The sequence below is a fragment of the Callithrix jacchus genome, chromosome 3, assembly GCF_049354715.1.
Source record: "Callithrix jacchus isolate 240 chromosome 3, calJac240_pri, whole genome shotgun sequence".
Lineage (NCBI taxonomy): Eukaryota > Metazoa > Chordata > Mammalia > Primates > Cebidae > Callithrix > Callithrix jacchus.
In genome coordinates this window covers 187,016,162-187,040,235 of record NC_133504.1, presented here as the reverse complement: position 1 = coordinate 187,040,235, position 24,074 = coordinate 187,016,162, and the positions used below count along the sequence as shown (strand labels likewise).

Below are 24,074 nucleotides of genomic sequence, written 5' to 3'. Positions count from 1 at the left end.
GCATAATGTCACATGCTTGTAGTCCTAGAGACTCAGGAGGTTAAGGTGGGAGGCTCATTTGAGCCCTGATGGTCAAGGGTGCAGTGAGCTGTGATCATGTCCCCACACTCCAGTCTGGGCAACATCAAGACCCTGTCTCAAAAACAAAGCACGTGAGAAGAAAGAAATGGGTTGGTGTCAGCATCAGACGCGTGACATATTTAAGCTCAGAGAAGGATCATCTAACCTAGTGTTGTTCAAATACTTCTCAAAGTAGTAGAAGCCAATACTATGCTACACAGATGAAGGTGGGACAGGTGAGAAGTAGGGGATGGCCAATTCCCATCTTCCCTTCACCTTGACCCCTGGCTCATGCCTTAATTACCTAGGCTCTCTATAATTATTTTATTCCTTGCTCATTTAATCAACATCTGCGTACCTACTCAGCATCAAACAGTGCTTTCACAACATGAAAAAGCATGAGCTAAGCCAAACCTCCCATTTCATGGATTAAGAAATTTAGACACGTATTTAGGCTCCCACAAAGAGTCAAAACCATGGCCACCATGTATGTGCCCTACCTACAAAGCTGGTGCCCTTTCTATCATACTATTCACTCCTCATCTAACATTGTAGCCTTTCCTTCATGCATTTTTCTTTTTCTTTCTATTTTTTTTTGTAGAGACACAGTCTGGCTCTTGTCACCCAGGCTAGCTGGAGCACAGTGGCACAATCACGGCTCACTGTAGCCTAGAATTTCTGGGCTCAAGCAATCCTCCCACCTCAGCCTCCCAGGTAAGCTGGGACTACAGGCATACACCACTATGCCCAGCTAAGTTTGTTTTTTTTTTTTTTAAGAGATGAGATCTTGCTTTGTTGCCCAAGCTGGTCTCAAACTCCTGGTTGCAAGTGATCCTCCTGCCTTGGCCTCCCAAAGTGCTGGAATTACAGATGTGAGCCACCTTTTTTCCCTGCATTCCCCAGTTTATCATATCCTTCTTAAAGTTTTTAGTTTGGTCATTACTGTTCACTGTCCATACAGGCCTGGAGGTATTTTGGGAAGATGACAGGCGTGAAGCTCAAGACAGAAAATGGCAACCAGCTCTGACCCCACTTTAGTCAATGGCAAAATGCCAGATGCCACCTGATCCTTTTTGACATCATCTTCTGCCCACCCTGACAAGGCCCAAGCAAGTTCCACTCCCAGAGGAGTTTCAGTTTCCATTACAGTTACATGGCTTGGGAAAAAACTGTTAAAAACACTGCTCTTAAATGTACAAGTGTGTTCTTTGGGAAATGGAATAATAAAATACGGAGGAAAAAAGTACAATGTCTAAAGAGAAAAACTATCTGCGGATACTACACTGATATAGCTACCAACATATTAAAAAGAAGCCTAGACGCTGCATGAGGATGGCTCTCCAACTGACTGCTGATAGTTCATGTCCCACAGTCTGTTTCTCAACCCTATGAGACCATTAGGACAGAAGGCAGTGCCAAAGGATGACGACTAACATAACAAGTTGACCAACATGTAAACCAGAAAACCAAGAATAGAAACAAAGCCCTCCAGTCATGGTAGCTAAGTCCACTCAAGGAGCCTACCTGAACACGCTCAAAGGTACCCTAAAGAGCTTAGAAATAGCAAAAGGAAGGTAAGATATTCTTACGGTAGTTTTACTAAGCGAACATTACAAGATGAAAGAAAGTTTTAAGGGCCGTAAGAATTACCTTCTTGCATTAACTGTGTCAAATCTTATAAATGTGTGGTTTCTTTTCTACTATCATAATTAATTCCTCAGATAGGTCATATTAGAGCTTTCTTTAAACAGGTCGCATGAAACTCACTTAAAATGAACAATATGGGCCAGGTGCAGTGGATCATGCCTGTATCTCAGGCACGAGATTTAGGAGGCCAAGGCAGGCGAATCACAAGGTCAAAAGTTTGAGACCGGCCTGACAAAGATGGTGAAACCCCGTTTCTACTAAAAATACAAAAATTAGCTGTGCATGGTGGTGTGGGCCTATAATCCCAGCTACTCAGGAGGCTGAGGCAGGAGAATTGCTTAAACCCGGGAGGCAGAGGTTGCAGTGAGCGGAGATCACACCACTGCACTCCAGCCTGGATGACAGAACAAGACTCTGTTTAAAAAAAATGAACAGGCCATGTACAGTGGCTCATGCCTGTAATCCCAGCACTCTGGGAGGCAGAAGTGGGTGGATCATGAGGTCAGGAGTGCAAGACCAGCCTGACCAATGTGGTGAAACTCTGTCTCTACTAAAAATACAAAAAATTAGCTGGGCGTGGTGGTGCCTGCCTATAATCCCAGCTACTCAGGAGGCTGAGACAGGAGAATTGCCTGAACCCAGGGGGCGGAGGTTGCGGTGAGCCAAGATCGCGCCATTGCACTCCAGCCTGGGTAACAAGAGCGAAACTCCGTCTCAAAAAAAAAAAAAAAAAAAAAGAACACTATGTCTGGGTATGGTGTGGTGGCTCACATCTGTAATCCCAGCACTTTGGGAGGCCGAGGCAGGCAGATCACCTGAGGTTAGGAGTTTGAGACCAAGCTGGACAACATGGCAAAATCCTGTCTCTACTAAAAACACAAAAACTAGCCAGGGGTGGTAGTAAACACCTATAGTCCCAGTGACTCAGGGGACTGAGAAATAAGAATCTCTTGAACCCAGGAGCAGAAGCTACATTGAGCTAAAACCATGCCACTGCACTCCAGCCTGGGTGACAGAGCAAGACTCTGTCTCAAAAAAAAAAAGAACAAGAACAATATAGAGAAAGATTCCGATCCTACAGACCATCTCAGGACTAGCTCCCTTCTACAAATAACCAATTCCACATGTTACATATTATTTATTCAATCTAGTTTCTGATACTATCCTTTTACTCAAGTTCTAAAGAAATTTTAGTGAAGCTCACTTGAACAAAAACCACAGCTCTCACCACCCTCTCCTCACCTAGTCCGCACCCTCTCTGGCTCCTCTGCTGGCTCTTCCTCCTCTTCCCAGCTTTCCAGGCTCAGTTCTTGGACTTCTCTATTTCCATTCACTTCCTCCATCAGTGCCTCCAAGAGCAAAATAACACCAGTCACATATGTCATCAAAATTTTCTAGGCCAAGTGCAGTGGCTCATTCCTGTAATCCCAGCACTCGGGGAGGCCGAGGCAGGCGGACTGCATGAGACCAGGAGTTTGAGCTCAGCCAGGGCAACACAGTCAGAACCAGTCTTTACAAAAAAGGTAAATCAGCCGGATGCAGCAGTGCACCTATAGTCCTAGCTACTCAGGAGGCTGAAGTGGGAGGACTACTTAAGCCCAGAGATCAAGGCTGCAATAAACTGTGAATGCACCACTGCACTCCAGCTTAGGTGACAGAGTGATACCCTAGCTCAAAAATAAATAACTTTTCTAGCAGCCATATTAAAAAAGAAAGAGGTGAAATTAACTTAGTAATATGTTTGATTTAACCCAATATACCCAAAACAATATCACTCCAAATATAATGAAGGTAAAAGATTATTAATGATAATATTTTACATTTAAATTTTTCACATTAAGTCTTTGACATCCGGCATGTATTTCACACAGCACATCTCAATTCAGATTAGCCACATGCAAAGTTCAAAAGCCACATGTGGCTTGCGGCTGCCTTATTACAGCAGAACTGCGGCTTCCCTCTTCTAGTCCCATGACTATAAGTACTACCTACGCAGAGACTGCTCCACACTTTCTTCCCTCTGCCCTGCTTCTTCCTCCTTAATCCCATAATTCTAATGCTACCAAGCTACTAGACAATGAAGCTTCTAACTGGCAACTCAAATTTAAAACATGTCTAAAGCAAAACAACACAACCCTGAATTCTCACCACCATTACCCTTGCCATGACCTTCCCTGTGTCAGTCAAGGGCAACGCCACACCATTATGGCTCCTCCTCTCACATCCCACATCCAGTCCATCAGCAAACCCTCCTCGGTCTACCTTCATCATGGATGCAGAACCAGAGTCTTTCACTTGCTCTCCCCTACCCCTCAAAATGCCTTGCTCCTCAGCTATCTCCCCATCTTTCTCTCTTACTCTTCAGGTCTCTGGCTCAAGTGTCAACAGAACCTTTCCCTGTCCACCACATGCAGTGCAATGCCCCATCTTCCGCTGTGTTTTCCCGTTAGCACTAATTTTCACTTCACATATGCATCTACTTGCTTATTTGTATTATTGGTCTTTCTACCCACCCCCACCAGGACAGGACAGTGTGCAGCCACTGTGAGGGTGCCCTGCTCAGATCACCCTTCAAGAGAAGCTGCTATGGGAAGTCAAGCTGAGAGCCTCAAGTTGCTGCATGTTCAGAGCCGCAACAGCACTGACACCAAGCCATGCTTTCATCAGGCTGCCCCCAACTAATGGTTTAACTGGAAAGGGGTAACAGACTCAGGTCTTTCTGCCAATACAGGATGCACAGCTTCAGCATGGGAATTCCCTACCAGCTTGGTCAAGACTTTCTCAGAACTGCACAGTGATCTAAGGCTGTTCCTACCCACCCTTCTTCTCTTCTCCCCTTTCACAGGAATCAGACCGAGTGGAGGTAAAAAGGCTTTTCCTATACACTACTCCTGCCTCCTCTCTCTTTATGCTTATTCCCTCAATGAACTTCCTGCATGTCTAATCCTTCCTGGCATCTGTACCTAGCCCACTGGAGGCAGTCAACAAATGTTTTGAGAATGAATAAATCTCTAGGTAGAGTAGGGCAGTGGAAAGAACATGACCTTTAGGTTGTAAGGATGGAAGTCTGGGCTCCTGCTTTGCCATGTATCACCTGTGACCACAGGCAAGTTTTTTGGGGTCTCTGAGTTGTAGCTTCCTCATTTGTAAAGGACAATCGACCCATCTCTCTCAGAGTTATGAGGCTTAAACGAACTGGTTTACCTAAGGTTCCGAACACAGTGCCCAAACAGATTAGAACTGTTAACCAGTGTCAGCTCACTCTCCCCTTACCCATTTTCTGTAGCTACTTCTAAGAATCCTTAGCCCTTCTACTTCACCAAGAATTCTGACCACTTTTTAAGTAAAGAAAGTACCAAATAATCCTAGTGAATCCCTTATTCAATTGAACCTGATAGCTGAATAAACTTTTTCATTTCTGACCACCTATGATGAGCTTTCATTTTAGAAGGTGAAATCACAGAGATAGCTATCTTAACAACGAAACTTAGGCTGTTTCACTAAAGCTTCGAGTTAAGCATACTTTTTCAAAAACAAAAACAAAAAAAAATACAAAATCTAAAACTACAGTTCAGTACCAGCTTCTTAAGGCTAAGTTTTTTAGACCGTCTATTTTCTTAACGTCTGTAGCATTCCTGATCCATTACAAACTTTTTCAAGAAAATACACATTGACTCTGTGTGGATTTCAAATAAACAGTGGTTTTTTTTTTTTAACAGCTCAACCATAATATGCAATGTTGTTTATATACACATTCTAAAAAGTCCCCAAGTGGATAAACTATCGATGGTAGTCACAGGGAATGGGGTTAGGAGGTGAGAGGATGAGGGGTTCTTACTATGAATTTTTACAAAGTCTTTATAGGACTGGCTACATAATTTGTGACACCCAGTGCAGAATGATAATGTGGGTTCTGAGTCCCAAAATAATTAAGATATCAAGACTACAACAGCAGATGATTGAACCAAGCAAGGGCCCCAATGGGACTATACATTACAGGCTTATAAAGCCAAACCTTTGCCTTTATAAACTTTATGAGCCTAATATTCTATGTGCAATATCAAAAATCTGTACTTAATTGTATGAAATTACATCACAGGACTACATCAGAATAGAAAACATCCAGCCTTAATGAAAGTATTAAAACTAATATAGCAACCAAGACAATTTTTAACATGATAAATCATTATTCAGAGTGGTTCGAAAGTCATTCATTTTTTTTAAGGCTGCAGAGAATAAGGCGGTTCCTCATAAAAGTTCACTAAGACATATGTACAAAAATGTTTACTGTAGCACTGTGTTATACATAACAAAAACCTGGAAACTCTTCCTATCAACTAGTTAAATCAAATCTGGCACCTTCACAAGAGGCACATTTAAAAAAGAACATGGTAAAGCAAATGTGTACCTAAAGTAGAACTGTGTACTAGTTCATTTTCACACTGCTGATAAAGACATATCCAAGACTGGGTAATTTAGAAAAGAAAGAGGTTTAATTGACACAGTTCCACAAGGCTGGGGAGGCCTCACAATCATGGCAGAAGGCAAGGAGGAGCAAAGTCACAGCTTACAAGGATGGTGCAGTCAAAAGAGGAGAGCTTATGCAAGGAAACTCCCCTTCACAAAACCATCAAATCTTGTGAGGCTTACTCACTACCACAAGAACGGCACAGGACAGACCTGCCCCCGTGATTCAATTACCTCCCACCGGGTGCCTCCCACAACATGTGAGAATTCAAAATGAGAACTCGGTGGGGATAGAGCCATACCATATCAATCTGCATGTCTGATACAGAAAGCATTCCAAGATACCAAGTTCAGTGTTTGTTTAAATAATAATATAGAAACACTCTTTACCATGATTCCATTTTTTTTTAATGTATAGGTATCATTTTTTCCTATGATATCTAAGAATTTATCTCTGGTTTTTAAGGGAAGATGAGTACAGGGTGGGAAGGGAGATGAAGAAAGAGACTTCAAGAAATTGGCACATATACACCATGGAATACTATGCAGCCATAAAAAAGGATGAGTTAGTGTCCTTTGCAGGGACATGGATGAAGCTGGAGACCATCATTTTCAGCAAACTGACACAAGAACAGAAAATGGCAACACGGGCTGGGTGTGGTGGCTCATGCCTGTAATCCCAGCACTTCGGGAGGCCAAGGTGGGTGGATCACGAGGTCAAGAGATCGAGACCATCCTGGTCAACATGGTGAAACCCCGTCTCTACTAAAAACACAAAAAATTAGCTAGGCATGGTGGTGCGTGCCTGTAATTCCAGCTACTCGGGAGGCTGAGGCAGGAGAATTGCCTGAACCCAGGAAGCGGAGGTTGCAGTGAGCCGAGATCGTGCCATTGCACTCCAGCCTGGGTAACAAGAGCAAAACTCCGTCTCAAAAAAAAAAAAAAAAAAAGAAAAAAGAAAATGGCAACACCACATGTTCTCACTGTTGAACAATGAGAACACATGGACATAGAAAGGGGAATATCACACACCAGGGCCAGACAGGTGGGGTGGGGGGCTAGGGGAGGGATAGCATTAGGAGAAATACCTCATGTAGATGACAGGGTGGTGATGGATGCAGCAAACCACCACGGCACATGTATACCTATGTAACAAACCTGCAAGTTCTGCACATGTACCCCAAAACCTAAAGTATAATAAAAAAATCAGCTTGACTCCAGGTTTGATTACACTTGTTTATGCCTGTAATCCCAGCATTTTGGGGAGGCAGAGGCAGGAGCATCACTTGAGCTTAGGAGTTCCAGAACAGCCTGGGTAATGTGGTAAAATCGCATCTCGACAAAAACTTTAAAAATTAGCTGGGCGTGGTGGCACAAAACTCTAGTCCCAGTTACTCAGGAGGCCGAGGTGGGAGGATCAATTGAGCCTGGAAGGTCAAGGCTACAGTGAGCAGTAACTGTGCCACTACACTCCAGCCTGGGCAACAGAATGAGACCCTGTCTCAAAAAAAAAGGCTTTATAACAGCTATTGTTTATATTCCAAACAACGTTTTGGCAAATCATACAAAATATACTTTAACAAATTTAATTTAAACTTTAAAGTATATAAAAAACAGGCCAGGCACAGTGGCTCACACCTGTAATCCTAACACTTTGTAAGGCAAAGGTGGGACTGCCTGAGCTCAGGAGTTCTAGACCAGCCTGGGTGACATGACGAAACCCCTTCTCTATTAAAAATCAAGAGAGTAAATATTCGGGCATGGTGATGCACGTCTACAGTCCTAGGTATTCAGGAGGCTGAGGCATGAGAATTGCTTGAACCCAGGAGGCAGAGGTTGCAGTGAGCCAAGATTATGCCACTAGACTCCAGCCTGGGCGACAGAGCAAGACTGCCTTAAAAAAAAAAAAAAAAAGGTATATAAAAACAAGAAACTCCTTCAGACAGATACTGGCAAAAGATTAACAAAAATACAATCAGGACTCCATTATCTACTGAGAAAAAAAGCAGTGCCAAGGAAAACCACCAAAGAAATAATTTAAAATGTGTCTACTCTGTTTCAACTTTCTCTCCATTAAAATATTCAGGGAAAATGCTAGCAAAAAGCAACATACTGATCAGACATCTAATAAAATAAAGAGCTTGGCTGGGCATGTTTGCTTATACCCATAGTCCCAGCACCTTGAGTGGCCAAGGTGGGAATATTGCTTGAGGCCAGGAGTTTGAGATCAGCCTGGACAACATGGAAAAACCCTGTCTCTACAAAAAAAAACCACAAAAATTAGCCAGCAGTGGTGGCATGAGTCTGCAATCCCAGCTGCTCAGAAGGCTGAGGCAGGAGGATCACTTGAGCACAGGAAGTCCTGGCTGCAGTAAGCTATAATCATGCCACTGCACTCCAGCCTGGGTGACAGAGTGAGATCCTGTCTCAAAAATTTAAAAAAAAAATCATTTTTAATTACAAAAAAAATTTAAGTTAAAAAAAAGAAAAGGCTTGAAAAAAAAATCTCCAAACTGGGCAAACAATTTTGAAATAATTATAACTGGTTTTCCTTATCTTCTCCCCATTCAACCAGGGGCAACACTGCGGAAGAGACAGAGAGATATGGAGAAAGCCTAGCAACAGGGAAGCACTTGGGGAAGACAGAAACAGAATTTCAGCAGTCATTCCAAATACCAAGCATGTGGTTTCTCCTGCTTAATGTATACTAGTGGCAAGATGTAAGATTAAAGTGAAAAGATTCATTTTCCTGAAAATAACATACTGCATAGTGTAAAATTTGACCATTTCTATTCCTCATATATATTATTTATATATAATATATATGAGAAATATATAAAATATATAATATACACACACACACACACTTTTTTTTTTTTTTTTTTTTTGGGAGACAGGGTCTCACTCAGTCACCCAGGCTAGAATACAGTGGTACAAGCATGACTCATTGCAGCCTCGATCTCCTAGGCTCAAGAGATCCTGAGCCTCAGCCTCCTAAGTAGCTGGGACTACAGACATGTGTCACCACACCTGGCTAATGTTCAAAAATTTTTTGTAGAAACAGGATTCACCATTTGCCCAGGCACTCCTCGAACTCCTGGGCTCAAGCAATACTCCCACCTCAGCTTCCCAAAGTGCTGGAATTACAGGCGTAAGCCAGTGTGCCCGGCCAATTTTCCAGACTTTCTTAAACCATATGCAAAAAACCTGCTCATCTACAGACAGCTTTGCCTCTCTTCAGAACAATTTAGGACCACCGCCATCAATCTGTTTATGCAAAAGCCCTCTCCAAATTACTTGCAAAAATAATGAAAGCACGTAGGTACAAGTGAAAATGAGATGAGTGGCTGGGCGCAGTGGCTCACACCTATAATCCCAGCACTTTGGGAAGCCAAGGCAGGCAGATCATGAGGTGAGGAGTTCAAGACCAGCCTGGCCAACATGTTGAAACCCCGTCTACTAAAAAATACAAAAATTGCCAGGCGCGGTGGCTCACACCTGTAATCCCAGCACTTTGGGAGGCCGAGGCGGTGTATCACGAGGTCAAGAGATCGAGACCATCCTTGGTCAACATGGTGAAACCCCGTCTCTACTAAAAATACAAAAAAAATTAGCTGGGCATGGTGGCACGTGCCTGTAGTCCTAGCTACTCAGGAGGCTGAGGCAGGAGAATCGCCTGAACCCAGGAGGCGGAGGTCGCGGTGAGCTGAGATCGCACCATTGCACTCCAGCCTGGGTAACAAGAGCGAAACTCCGTCTCAAAAAAAAAAAAAAAAAAAAATTAGCCAAGTATGGTGGTACATGTCTGCAATCCCAGCTACTGGGGTGGCTGAGGAAGGAGAATTGCTTGAACTCACAGAGGCTGCAGTGAACTGAGATCATGCCACTGCACTCCAGGCTGGGCAACAGAGTAAGACTCTGTTAAAAAAAAAAAAAAAAAGAAAGAAAGAAAGAGAAAGAAAGAAAGAGAAAGAAAGAAAGAAAGAAAGAAAGAAAGAAAGAAAGAAAGAAAGAAAGAAAATGAGATGATTTTTTTCCTTTACACACACACCAGAAATAAATATGTGGACACTGTCAAAATAAACTAGCATACACAATCAACCAAGTTACCTAACCACTAGTGTTCTCTCCACCTGTTCAACTTAACAGCTAAAAAGCTACCACTTACTGACCACTTACGATATGCTGGGCCCTGTTTTGAGTCACGTGGATATACAATGTTCTCATACAAAGTCATTCCAACTCTATCTCCCTTCTCCTGAAATCAGAAACTATATATTCTGAGCTAATTCAGTCAAACATTTAACAAACAAGTACTATTTGTAAAAGACTATATCAAACACTAGAGGAAATTAGCAATGATTAAGATTTTCCTCTATCTCTCTCAAGGAGCTTATAATCCAGGAAAGCTCTCCATGGATATAAACTAAAAGGTCATAAGGAAAAAACAGATGAGTGGAGACATCAGGCTAGCACTGTGCGGGAGAAAAATAATGCAGACTTAATTCTGAAAATCAGGTTACAGAAGTAGAGGTAGCAGCACTTAAGATAAGTCTCCAAGATTCTGAAAGGGAGAAAAAGGTGGAAAGGATATTTCAAAGCCGTCTGCCAATAATGGAAGTGGCCAGAGGTCTTGTGTTGAAATATAAGGTGACAAGAAGAGATGCAGGCTGGGCAAGGTGGCTCATGCCTGTAATCTCCACACTTTGGGAGGCCAAGCAGGACAGATTGCTTGAGCCCAGGAGTTTGAGGCCAGTCTAGGCAACATAGCAAAACTCCATCTCTACAAAAAATACAAACATTACCCAGGCATGGTGGTACATGTCTGTAGCCCTAGCGACTTAGGAGGCCAAGGCAGGAGGAGGAGGGGAGGTGGAAGTTCCAGTGAGCCGAGGCCACACCACTGCACTCCCGCCCGAGTGACAGAGCAAGGCCCTGTCTCAAAAATACAGAAACAAAAACAAAAAAGAAGAGATCCAGTAAAAGATCAAGCTAAAAGTAAGAACTAGGCCAGACAGCAAAGATCTTAGAGTGATTTCCTAACTCTTTAACACAAATTCTCAACCAGGGGAGGAGGGTGGTAGCACTTCCAAGGTAAAAATCTTCAGAGGAGAAAGCCCATGATCTTACCAACAGAACTGTCATATCCCTCAGGTGTGATGGAACAGGGATATGACAGTGGAGAACCTCTGATGCATACTTGGGAGAGGGGTCATGATAGCATTTGATCTGCATATTAAATAATCCTAGCAACAGAACAGAGAAGGACGAGAGACCAGAAAAGAGAGGCCAGTTGGAGGACTACAGCAACTATCTTCATAAGGCGTAACAGCTTCAGGGAGAGGAGGGGCAAAGGAAACATGAAAGAAAAGAGGAAAAGACTGATGGAAAAGACTCATGGAGGCAAACCTGGTAAAAATCTGGTCAACAAAGGAGGTCTCTAAGGGTTTCCAGGCTGGGTAGTGAGCAGGGCAAAAATGCTATAAAGCAAAACATCTTATTACCTTATATGTGGGCCCGGATGTGCAGTATACAAAGTATAGCCAATTTAAATGTAGTACAAAGCAAAAAGAGTAATTGTTCTCCGTCGACAAATACTGACTTCCAAGAGAGATTTAACAAACTTGTCCACGGACAAGAAGCAAACCTGAGTCTTTCAAAATTCAGTTCTATCATTCTTTTAAGAAGCCCCCTCAAAAACAATTGCTTTTGATGCATATAATAAATCTCCAAAAAAGAAAACTCTTAAAGAAAAATCATGTAATCTCTCGGGAATTAAATTATACTTCAAATATAAGGAATATTTTTAAACTTGTGCTCTGGTTCCCTCTACGCAAAAAAACAGGTCAACGATTTACAGTAAGCAATGCAGGTGCGGGAGCTATTTCATTAGACCCTAAAAGTTTAGCTACAGATGGGAAAGAGGACAGTTTTTACTTTGTATAAAATACCACTTACTATGTGATCATGTAAAAGGGCAAAAGTAACTGTAAAGAAATATTCTAAATAGTAACTATATTCAACATAGTAAAATTGCATTTCTAATGTTGTGGTTGGCAATGATGTTTATTAAAAATACTTCATCTGGGTCTTGTGTGGTGGCTCACACTTGTAAACCCAGCACTTTGGGAAGCTGAGGTGGAAGGACTGCCTGAGCCCAGGAGTTCAAGATCAGCCCGGGCAACATGGGGAGACCCCTGTTTCTACCAAAAAAAAAAAAAACAAATTGTTTTAAGTAGCTGGGCATGGTGGTGCATGCCTGTGGCCCCAGCTACTGAGGAGGCTGAGGTGGGAGGATCACTTGAGCCTGGGAGGTAGCTGTGATAGCACCACTGCACTCTAGCCTGGGTGACAGAGCAAGACCCTGTCTTAAAAAAAAAAAAAAAAAATTATTTGGAGACTTAAAGCCAGGGTCAGAAAAAAATAAACAAATATACTTTATAACATTAACATATTCTAGAAGGTGGATTACAGACTTTGACTTTATCTAACCAACATTGAAGCACTTTATGTTTAAACGCCTGAGCAAGGTATTGGGACAAAATGATGACACAGACACCACAGTCAGAGTTTACTATGAACAATTTATAATACAATATGATATAATGATGAAGGAAAAGTAGAGAACTATGATTGCAGAAAGGAATAATTCACCTTAAAAAGACTTCCAAAGTACTCCAAAGGGAACAGAATATTTCATATGAACTTTTAAGAACTGGAGGGAATGGGACTGAGACAGGACAATCCAATCAAAGAATATAAGCAAAAACGGTCTGAAATAGCTTGGGATGTTCAGAGAACCAAGAGCAGTCTTGTTTAGATGGACAGTGTGGAGAGGGGACAAAGAAGACAAGATAAAGTACAGAGATTACTGGGGCCCAGACTGCAAGGGGCCTGCATTGTGATGCTGGTATCTCTGAATTCTAAACTCCAAACCACAGGCAGTCTTAGAAGCTTGCTGAGCCAGAGGCTGGTAAGATCTGTGTTCAGGAAAGAGGACTCTGGCAGCCAGGCAAAGTATGGATAAAAAGGGGTGGGGAAGAAAGAGCCTGAAGACAAAGCTAAAAGCTTTAAGCCAAGCAAGCAATATGAGGTTTTAACAATTACACTAGTGGAGTATTTTAAAAGGGTTTGAGTGTTGATGAAATTATTGCACATCGTCCCTCACATGATCATCCCAAACACTCTGTGAAACAGGTGTCATCATTCTTCCCATTTTACAGATGAGGAAACTAGCTAACAAGCCATTAACTGCCAAGTCAAAGGCTATGAAAACAGGGACAAAGCCCAGGCTCAGTACTTTTCCACACAATGAAAAATAAAGAAAAATTAAATTTCTTTTGAAGAGTGCTACTATACAATAAAGCACAGGGTGAGCTAGCTACATTACCCTGTATTACCACTGGCAGTGTTAAAAATTGATCTATCTTCTTAAATGTTTGCAACTTGTGTAACAAGCTAATTATCTTTAAAACAGTTAAATTTGACTTATGTTAACGTCATGTCAAAGACCTATATTTTTTCTCCACAGCAAACAAAAAAGCATCTGCACTCTGAATTCTACTTCCTATGGAATTAAGTAAGAATATTCTCCCCTCCCTTCAGTGTTTAAAACTGGCATTTCACTCATGTAACGGGCTTACATAAAAACCATTATACCCAAAATGGAAGCAGTAAACTACCTTTTGAATGATTAAAAATTCATTATTTAGCAAGCACAGCAATTGGATCTGAGTTGTAAGATGGATTAATTGAAAGGAGCTTCTACAGGTATGCAAAGGCACAGTCTTGGAAACAGGTTCTGTCATAAGGAAACGACAGAGAGACTCTGAGACCTATTTAAAAATGGTTCAATCCAAAATAACTGATGGAAGAATACATGACCTTGAGAACGCAGGATGATATATTCCACTCCCCCGCCCCCCCCTTTAAATTCGAAGTCCACGAAATGGTCAAAGTGTTCTGGAATGGGTCTTATTTTGCACAGGAGGCATCTATCTTGGGGATTCCCATACAGTTTTACCCACAGCATCGCCTATTATCAAAACTGCTTGTCCCTACCCCCTCACGAGCTTTCTAACAGTTTTAAAAACAAGACCCAGAAATGTAAAACCCCTTCTTAGAAACTTGGGCAATAAGTCAAAGTATCCAACTCAGGTAATAATGAGCAAGAACTCCATTAATATAAATTTTTCCAAGAATCGCATGCCTCCTCTCCAAAACCTTTGTTTTCAACTGGGTTAAGTCTTTATAGCTTTCCTATAGAGGACAAAAACAGAAAGGTGGCAAAAAAGAAATCAAAACAGTTCTGCATGATTTAGGGGTCTATACCAAGAGCTCAGCAGTTCCTGTCATCTGCGCACAAGAGGCAAATGGAATTCTAGGGCAACACGAAGCATTTCCAACAAGACACACATGGTTTCTCCAGCGGGAAGAAGCAGGGAGTTCTAGAAATGCCTGCTGGAGACGCGTATTCTTGGAAAGGAGCAGGAAGAGGCTCTGCAGCATCTCGGGGCGCCCCATGCACCGGGGTCTGCCCGGCGGCGCGAGGGTGACTGTGGGCCTGTCACTTCCAGCTCCAGCTGTAACCTTCGCCAAACCTTGCGCCACACCGGCCCCGCCCTCCAGGCCCGCCCCTCGCGCCGCGCTCCGCGCCATAGGCCGGCGCGTCCGTCACTCAGCCGGCCTCCCGGCCCCGCCCGCCGGCCGCTCTCCTCCCCCGCCCCGCGGTTTTCCCTTCCCCGGGCCCCAAAAGGACAATGCTGGAGGGGAGGGGAACGGAGGGGACGCGAGAGAGCGGCCCAGCCTGCCGGCCTGACCCCGCTGCCGGGGACGTCCGGCGCCTCCCGCCGGTAGAAGCCTTCCTCCCGCGCCCGCTTTCGGGGCTCCGCGCCCCCGCCCCACGTCCCCCAAAAGAGCCTCCCCGGCGCGGCGACACCTGCCCCAGGCAGGAGGCTGCTGACGGCAACCCATTGTGCGGACTCATCGTCCGCTGCCCACCCGGGCGCACGAGCCGCAAGCCGGGGTCCCGGCGTCCCGGGGTCTGGGCGGGGGTCCCAGGGCCCGCAGCTCACCCGCACGCCCGGGCACCACCAGGGTCTGAGGCGGCCGGGCCTCCCTCGGTCTGGCTCCAGAGCCCCCGGCGGCGGCCCGGTCTCCCTCAGGCTGGACCCGGAGCCATCGGCGGCGGCCCGGCCTCCCTTAAGCTGGCCCCGGAGCCCCCGGCGGCCGCCCGGCCTCCCTCGGTCTGGCCCCGGAGCCCCACGGCGCCGGTCCGGTCTCCCTCAGGCTGGCCCCGAAGCCATCGGCGGCGGCCCGGCCTCCCGCAGGCTGGCCCGGGAGCTCCACGGCGGCCAGAGGCCGGCCTGCCCAGACCCGCGCCCACCCAGCCGAGGGGCCGCCCCGCGCCCTCCCTCCCCGCCGCCTGCCCGCGGTACCTGCCGAGGCTGCCGGGCGGCGCGGCGGCCGGCGGGGGCGCCTCTCCTCTGGCTCCGAGGGGCTGCGGGCGGCTGCCGAGCGCCGGGCGGCCCTGGCCTGCGCCTTACGTAAAGCGGCGGCGGCGGCCCCAGCGCCACTCGGCGGAGGGCGGGAGGCGGCGCGCCGGGAGCCGCTCCGCTCCGTTACCCGGCAACTGGCCTCAGCGCCCCGCCAACCAGGGGCGCGCTCCATATCCTTCCGCCCGGGTGCCGGGATTACATCAGCGCCGGCCGGGCCCCGCCCCTGCCCCTCCCTCCGGCGGAGCCGCGGGCGCGCGCGGGCTGTGGGCCACAGGCTGAGGGCGCCGGGGGACAGGCCGGCGCTGGGGCCTGGGGGGCGGGGGTCTAGGGCCCTGGGCGCGCAGTGCAGCCAGGCGGGGGCGGCGGAAGCCGCTGCGAGGTGAGAGGGCAGAGAGGAAGCGGGAGCCCACCAGTGTGGTGAGCATCGGAGAAGAGACGCCTCCCTCGGAGGGGCACGTGGGACTGCCCTCGGCAGAAGCCCCCGACCTCCGCCGCCGCGCCCCGCCCCCGGCGCGCGATGGGGAAGTGGGGCTGGGGAAGTGGGGCTCGGCGTGCACGGCCCCGCCCGCGGCGCGGTGCAGCCCCCGCCTTCCCGGGCACGCGCGCCACCTGTCCGCGCCCCCTCCTCGCCGCGTCCTGGGATGGCTGGAGTAGGCGGTTTAAAATAAAGATTTTAATGTTTTGTTGTTGTTGTTAAGGAACCCAGAAGACACGCTAAAGAAATGTGACATGGCTCTTTTTTTTTTATTAAGTAGGCAAAACTAAATTCTGGAAGATTCGAAAGTGGAAACCAAAAATGTGCTTAACCTTTTAATCAAAGTCTCTTCACACCCACCCGCCTTCCTTAAATGTGACTCCTAGACCTGTTCTAAAAAAGCAAATAAGTATCATGGATCTGGAAAAGGAAGGGAGAGTACTTAGAGGAAATAGGTCCGGTAGGAGGAGTGCCTTACCTGGGGTCATTTGTTCATTTATGGAGCACCCGTTAGGTGCCAGGCACTATGCGTTTCTGTTCGGAACCTGTAGGAGAATTTCCTGCACCAGCTCACAGGCTTGTGGGAGAAGCAGACGCTGAAACTGGAAAGAGGTCATCTGCTGAATCGGCTGGATGCTCCATGCAGGAGGGGCTGGAAGATCAGACTGAAGACGTGCCACTTACATACTACCTGCACAGTGTTTTTCTGCAAACATTTCTTTTGTTCTTTATAAGAAGCGTGGGACAAAGCTTTGCCATCCCCATTTAACTGGTAAGGAAGCCGAGGCTCAGAGAAAGTGGTTTCACCCAAGTCTGGCGGCTAGAGAGTGGGCAGGGCCTTCTGACCCGGCTACCCCACCTCTTGCAGGAGACACGATGTGAACCCCGGCTCCTGGCTCTGACATACAGGCTCGTTTCCTTTCCACTGCTGCCCGCCTTTACCGGTTTGCTGCACCAGCTCACAGGCTTGTGGGAGAAGCACAAGCATTCTTTTTTTTTTTATTTTATTTTCAGCATTCTCTCAGGTGAGTGTATCTCATCATAAATCACAATGCGTTGGTTCAGTCAGCATCTTCTGAGTGCTTGCTGTGGGCCTGGCTCAGTACCAGAATGGAAAGGGTATGGGAAATCTAGGGCCATCTGAGAGTAAAGGAGGGGAGGGTAATAGAGCTTCAGAGCCTAGTTCACAGGTGCCCGCAGCGTCTGGGACTTCACAGACCAAAGTATTCGGGATTTGCAGAGCAGGGTCAGCTTTTGATTTCTGCTACATTTGTGACATATCTGTCATCTACATCATACTTTACAAAAGTATTAACAGTAAAATTTTTTTGAAAAGTGGTAACAATATATCTGTCTTGGAAGAAAGGAAACACAGTTGGCACCTGCATAGTGACTGACACACACACACACACACACACACACACACACACACAGAGTTTATTGACCTTTTTTATTTTTATTATTTTACCGCAGACCAGTTTCTATACTAGTTCTACCATGAACTAGTAGAATCCGAAGGCTTCTTAGAAGAGGTGTTTAAATTAAGTGGGAATTATCTAGGATTAATAGGATTTGGAGGCGGGTGGGGAAAGGTGACAAGTTAGGGAAAGAAAGGGTCTTGTTTACTTAACAAAATAGCCCCCTGTCCTCCAAATTCTTTTAATAAAAGTCCTAGAAGTCTCAGCTGATTCCAGCCTTAGGGCCTTTGCATCTGCTGATTTCTTTGAGGAACTCCCTCCCCAGACCTCCACGTGGCTGGTGCCTTCTTGTTAAAGGCCCAGCTGCAATGTCACCTGCCCAGAGACATCTTCTGGATGCCAGTGTGGAGTAGCCAGCCTTCCCAGTCGTGATGCCACTGCTCTGTTTCGTTTCTTTATTCACAGCTCTGGTCAGTAGCTGAGATGATCTTGTTTGTATGTTTGTGTCCTCTTTCATCTCAGCCTCCTCACTCAGACCTGTGTCTCACAAGAGTAGGCATCTTGCCTGTGGTGTTTATTTTCATATGCCCAGAGCCCAGCACGAGGCCTGCCAGGTTGTAGGGAAGGACTGAACGATCATCTGTGATGTAGTCAGAGTGACGTCGGGGAGAAAACAATCCCACCTTCCCTAAAGCAATCAGGAACAGGGCTCTTCTGCATGAGCCCCTCACCCCCTGCAGTGTGCCATGCTCCCCACGACCTTCCTTAAATCTCTCGGGCAGAGATCAGCCAACTTAAACTCAGGAGAACAGTAGCTTTCTCCCTCTTGTGGGCTAAGATCCCTAGGGAATGCAAATGAGGCCAGAGGACCCCTGTGTTAAGGAGGGTTGACGTGGAGGTAGTGGGCTCCCCCTTCAGCATTTTCCAGGAGGGACCCATTGTGGTCTCCTGTGTAAGTCTGAGATCGTTTATTTCTCCAGTCTCTGGAGCACCTGCCATGGCTTTTTAACCCCTACACCCAGGTGAGACAATGCCAGAGGAAGCTGACGACTCCGAGTGCCTCTGACTTGGATGTTTGATGCCAGCAAGGATTCTGGTGGCTGCCGTGTGGGGCAGTGATTGTGTAAAGTGCATGCTTAGTGAACAGCAGGGATGAGGCTGGGTGGCTGCCATGTGGGGCAGTGATTGTGTAAAGTGCATGCTTAGTGAACAGCATGACGCTTTGTGATGTCATGCAATACTCGGACTGACGGCAGGCAGGGACCAGGCCCCTTTGACTCTGTGATCTTGGGTATATAATTTCCGTCTCTGGGCCTCAGTTTTGCCATCCGCACAAGGTACTTGGGCAGGAAGATTCCAGAAGTCTCCTCTGTTCTGTGAGTGCATGCGTGCGTGCGTGCATGTGTGTGTGAGAGAGAGATTTAGAAACAAAATTTCAACGAAGCTACACTTTGATAGAAGATGTACAAACCCTCACCTGTCACCTGACACGAACAATGCCAGCTCCTGTTTTCTGACCCCCAGGTGCGTACCAAGTGCTTTACTCACATTGTTCTCAGCTCCCACAGTACCAGGCAGGGGAGAGACGATCCCCAGTTTGCAGTCAGAGAAGCCAAATCTTCTCTGGAGACATTAGGTGGCTCGCCCAGGCCACCTGCTACCAAGAGGCAGTGCCAGGATTTCATTCCATCCCTGTGCTTGCTCCTGGGCCCCACAGTATCATGAACGTCCATCATGAGATGACTTTTAAATGAGTGAGGCCAAGATAAAACCATGACCAGATAAGCTCCCCATTGCCTCCCCATGGGACCAAGACCCTCACTTGGGATGCTAACTGGGCATCACAGCTCAGATGCTATCAGTCAGGGTGGCCCACGTCATGGCCGCCTCTCTGAATCACCCCAGGCCAGCACCCGCATCTAGATGGGCTCTCCATTCCTCTTAGGGGTAGTAAACACCATTCCAGGCCTAAAGAGTTGAGTTCAAGCCTCCGGCACAGCCTCGTGGTGTGACCTCAAGCAATTCCCTGACCTTCCGAGGGCTTCGGCTTCCTAGTACATTAGAGGACAGAGAGATGACTGCTCGCCCACCCGTTGCAGGGCAGACCGGGTCACAGGTGTGGTTGTCTCCTGCAGACTACGATGCCATTAGATGTCAAGCCTCGTCGTTGTTCTTGTACCAAACTTGTTCCTCGCTTCTTTCCCTCCACCCAAGCCATGGGTGAAGTCGACAGTGTCACCAGCAACCTTCCATCCCAGAAGTAGGGTAGCATGGAGATTAAGCACACTGGCTGGGCCACTGGCTGGAACCCAGGATCTACCACGTCTTGGCTCACTGACGTGGGTAAATTCCTTAGCCTCTCAGTTTCCTCATCTGTAAAGTGGGCATAGTAATAACAGTGTCTGCCTCACGCTGAGGGTACCTGGCACACAGTTAACACTCAATAAACACCAGCACCTGTGACCATCCCTCCTTGAAGCCCCCCACTTAGCTCTGACTGCCTCATCTCAGATCTCCTCTTCCTCTGTCCTTCCCATTTCTTCCTATCTCTCCTTATCACTCTGCATATTACTAGGGCAGTTTCTCCCACTCCAGCAGCCATTAAGTAGTATGAAAATGGAAGGACACCTAATCTTTCTCCCCAGCCCTTTCTCCAAGGCCAGAACTGCCTCCTGGGCTTGTCTACCTTGCTGATGGGACCCGCCCCAGCACCCCCACCTCCCCCAACATGTTCATGGCTGACTCACTGCCTTCCAGCACAGGTGCCCTTTCCCTCATTGCCCTGTTTCCCAACACCACCCTCTCCCTGGCTGCCTGAGGTAGAGTCCTGCACTGACCTGGTGAATTGGTTTCAGAAACGGCCTTGCAGTCAGACTCTAAGCTCAGACAGACTGAAGTGTGAGTCCAGCAGAGCCACGTGGCACGGCGAAGCCTTGAACAAGTTACTTCCTGTCTCCGAGCTGGCTCCAGTGTCTCTAAAACACACACAACGGGAGCACCCTCCAGCAGTGAACGCTCATTTGTCGATCCATCTGCCCATGGATGAAGCCCCTTCCTGTGTTTGGTGAATCCCCATCCCTTGTGGGATTCACCCAAGCAAGGAACGCTTCCCTCCACTGAGCCTGAAGGCCAGACCCGGACCGGACCTCGCTCCCGGCCTCTGACTTACTGTCATCACTATAACCACACAACCCATTCACGAGGCTTCCTCTGCATTGCCCAGAAGGACCCTGCATCTGGACAATTAGCATGTGAAGGAGTTGGGAATGATGATTTATTTATAGGTGTGAGCCACTGTACCCAGCTGGGAGTGATTTTTAAAATTAATATATGGACGTATGTTTTGGCGGCCAACATTCAACTGACAATACTTAAAACTCTTCTGTGGTAGTAAAATAGCACAACACCCACCCTCTCTGTGTCACCTTTTTTTTCCTTCCTTTTTCCCTCCCTCCCTTCCCATTTCTCCCTCCTCCTCCCTCCCTCTCTCTGTCCCTTTTCTTCCCTCCCTTTCCCTCCCTCCCTCCTTCCTCCCTCCCTCCCTCCCCCCTCCCTTCCCCCTCTATTCCCCTTCCTCCCCCTCCCCCTTCCCTCCCTTCCCCTTCCTCCCCCTCCCCCCTCTTTTCCTTTTTTCCTTCCTTCATGCTTTTTTTCCTTAGTGTCTCTCTCTCTCTCTCTCTCTTTTTCTTTGGCAGGGTCTCACTCTGTTGCCCAGGTTGGAGTGCAGTGGTACAATCATAGCTCACAATCATAGCCTTATATTCCTGGGTTCAAGTAATCTTCTTGCCTCAGCCTCCAGAATAGCTGGGACTCGAAGTGTGCCACCACACCCAGCTAATTTTTAAAAATCCTTTTAGAGAAGAGGGTGGGGGGTTGGAGGTGCCGGGAGTGTGGTCTTGGAGACTCTGTTGCCCAGGGTGCTCTTGAACTCCTGGTTCAAGCAGTCCTTCCACTTTGGCCTCCCAAAGCGCTGGAATTGCTGGTATGCACCCCATGCCCGCCTGATTTTTTTCTTCTTAGCACTGATCATCGCGCGCTTGGTTGTATATTTATTTTCCTCTGGCGTTTCTCCCCCTTCTAACTGTAAGTTCGAGGAGGACAGGCAGGGCTGTGTCTGCTTGTTCACTGCTGCCTCAGTCCCTAGAAAAGGGCCTCCCACACAGGCACCCAAAATTCATGTATACTGAATGAATAAGTAAAGATCAGACAGAGCTGAAGATTTACAGCCCCATTTGGGTCATCCCTAAAATACAGGATTGCTAGAAAAGCTGATGATGCTGCAGTGTTTCTAGGGGAAATGGATATAAATGAGAGCTATTAAAATGGATATATGTTTATGTTGTCATGCCATAATTATTTCATGGTCTGATGACAATGGCAGGAAGGTGGCGTCTTCCAGAAAGAAGTGACTATGAGAAGACCCCTCAGGGAAGGCTCCTGGCATGGAACCTGCCTAGAGCAAACACCAGGTGAAAGGCAGGCAGTTTGCTTCTCAGAGCCTCCATTTCTCGCATGGAAAAGTTGGACGGGCTGGCAGATCACTGAGGCCCCTTTAGCTCACACTGGGAGACCCTGGTGTCAGGAATGTGTACCTGCCTCACCTCTCCTGGAGAGAGGCAGCTTCACCACCAACAGGGTTTGGGATCTCTGTAACACAGCAGCCCTTCAAGGTCCCTAGCCCTGGGTAGGAATTTCACTCATCCTTGGCCACCAAATTCACAAATGGAAAGTCCCCTAAAATATGACATTCAGGATGGGGCGCTTTTGATGGATTGGGTTGAGATGGTTGGAGGTTTGGGACTGGTGGGCTGCCTGTGGAGTACTGAGGTCCCAGAGGGGGATTCTCTACTAAGAGCGGTGGGTGGCCGATGTACAGCGGAGGGCCATCCCCAGAACATGATGGAGCCCGTTCCCCTTCACGTCCCACCCCTGTTTCCAGCAATGCAGAACTGGGGAGGAACAAGGGTCCCTATACCAGTCTGGGCATGGTGGTTCATGCCTATAATCCCAGCACTTTGTGAGGCCCAGGTGGGCAGATCACGAGGTCAGAAGGTCGAGACCATCCTGGCTAACACGCTGAAAACCTGTCTCTACTAAAATACAAAAAAATTAGCTGGTTGTGGTGGTGGGCGCCTGTAATCCCAGCTACTCAGGAGGCTGAGGCAGGAGAATCACTTGAACCTGGGAGGCGGAGGTTGCAGTAAGCCAAGATCATGCCACTGAACTCCAGCCTGGGCGACAGAGCAAGACTCCGTCTCAGAAAAAGAAAGAGTCCTTACACCACTTAACACTCAAAAGTACTCACAAAAAATAACTCCTTTCACCAGGTGGCATTATTACTCTCCTTCATTGAGAAAATGGGAAACTGACCTTCAGAGAGGCTAACCACTTCATCCCGAGTCAGCTAGCATAGACACCTGTCAGCCAGCTCCAGAGCCCTGGCGCACCAAGCTCTACGGCTCGTGCCTTCACACTCGCTGTTCCCCAAGCCTGGAGCACACTTCCCAGCTCTGAGAAACCTACTCATCCTCCAAAACCCCACTCATGTTCTTTTCAACAGGAAAATCTCCCATGAGATGCTGCGCTGTCTCCATCTCTCCTGCCCCATAGCTTACGCAGACTCCTGTGGTGGCGAGTCCTGGGTGGTGATGGTGTTTGCTGCCCTGTCTGTCTTCCCACAATGATGAATTCTCTATCTCCAGCACCTGTGCTCAGTAAAGCCTTGGGGAACCAGATGCCACCTCTTCCAGGGTGCTTTCTGGGGGCCCCTAACCAGGGTGCAGCCTTCTCCTCCACTAGGAGCTCTCGTTGTCCCACCCCTGAGCACCTGCACCCCATTACCCATCTTTGTTTTTCTATTTGCGATCTATTTGTTTGCTTGCTTGTCTATCGCCTTTCCTCCGCAACAGGATGGCAGCCCCAGAGCAGGAGCCTAGCTGGGACAGAGCTTGGTACGTGGTAGATTCGCCAATTGCTGTTTGTCTGTGACTTATCCCTACCGTTCGACTGTGGGCTCTCCAGAGATCCTGGGGTGGGGTGAGTACTCATGCCTACTGGAGCTCTCACAACATGCTTGGGCATCCCATCTCACCCCACCCTAGACCTTAGAGCTGAAATGCCCTGGATGCCCTCCCAACCTGACCTTCATAGAAGAGTGGAGACCCAAAGCCCAGAGAGGGTGAGTGGCGTGCCAAAGTCACACAGCAGAAGCAGCCTGACACCCATTCTCCTGGCTTCATGCCTACAGATCTCTCATCTTTTTCTGTCTCCTTTTGTCTTCCCTTGGTAAAGTATTTTCTTTTCTGAAGCCATTCTCTTCTGCTAAACTTTACCTATCCAATAGATAGAAGGCAAGCGGTTTCATGTCAGGTAGTCACTCAAACTTGGGTCTAAATTCTGCTTCTCATACCTCCCAGAGGGGGACCTGGGCACGTTGGTTCATTGCTTTTCTTTTTGTTTTTGAAATAGAGTCAGATCTTGGCTCACTGCAACCTCTGCTACCCAGGTTCA

General features: G+C 47.3%; 2 protein-coding genes across 15 annotated transcripts in view; one reads left to right on the top strand and one right to left on the bottom strand.

The window, feature by feature from the left end:
• Nucleotides 1-15,726, bottom strand: part of KIAA0232 (KIAA0232 ortholog) — a 90,904-nt gene extending 75,178 nt beyond the window's left edge. For 9 of the 13 annotated variants that reach the window (XM_078367569.1, XM_008993627.4, XM_008993628.5 and 6 more), the window contains exon 1: nt 15,612-15,726. The gene's annotated coding sequence lies outside the window, so the exon portion shown is untranslated. Of the gene's footprint in view, nt 1-2,949; nt 3,057-15,611 lie in introns of all 13 variants that reach the window. The other 4 variants (XM_035294128.3, XM_078367564.1, XM_078367562.1 and 1 more) reach the window with 1 other exon arrangement.
• LOC103792132 (uncharacterized) lies at nt 14,933-20,974 on the top strand. 2 transcript variants are annotated; one of them, XM_054252669.2, is made up of 2 exons: nt 14,933-17,171; nt 20,420-20,974. In XM_054252669.2, the coding sequence occupies exon 1, from the start codon at nt 14,934-14,936 to the stop codon at nt 15,948-15,950; it is 1,017 nt and encodes a 338-aa protein (XP_054108644.2). In that variant the 5' UTR covers nt 14,933; the 3' UTR covers nt 15,951-17,171; nt 20,420-20,974. The 2 variants fall into 2 exon arrangements, with proteins under 2 accessions (XP_054108644.2, XP_078223697.1); XM_078367571.1 differs by lacking the exon at nt 20,420-20,974 and having other exon boundaries at nt 14,933-16,918; nt 17,015-17,171.
• Nucleotides 20,975-24,074: the final 3,100 nt, after the last annotated feature.

What these genes read in the sequence shown, in the direction of transcription:
- LOC103792132 (XM_054252669.2), top strand. Translation starts at nt 14,934, where the DNA reads ATGCTGGAGGGGAGGGGAACGGAGGGGACGCGAGAGAGCGGCCCAGCC.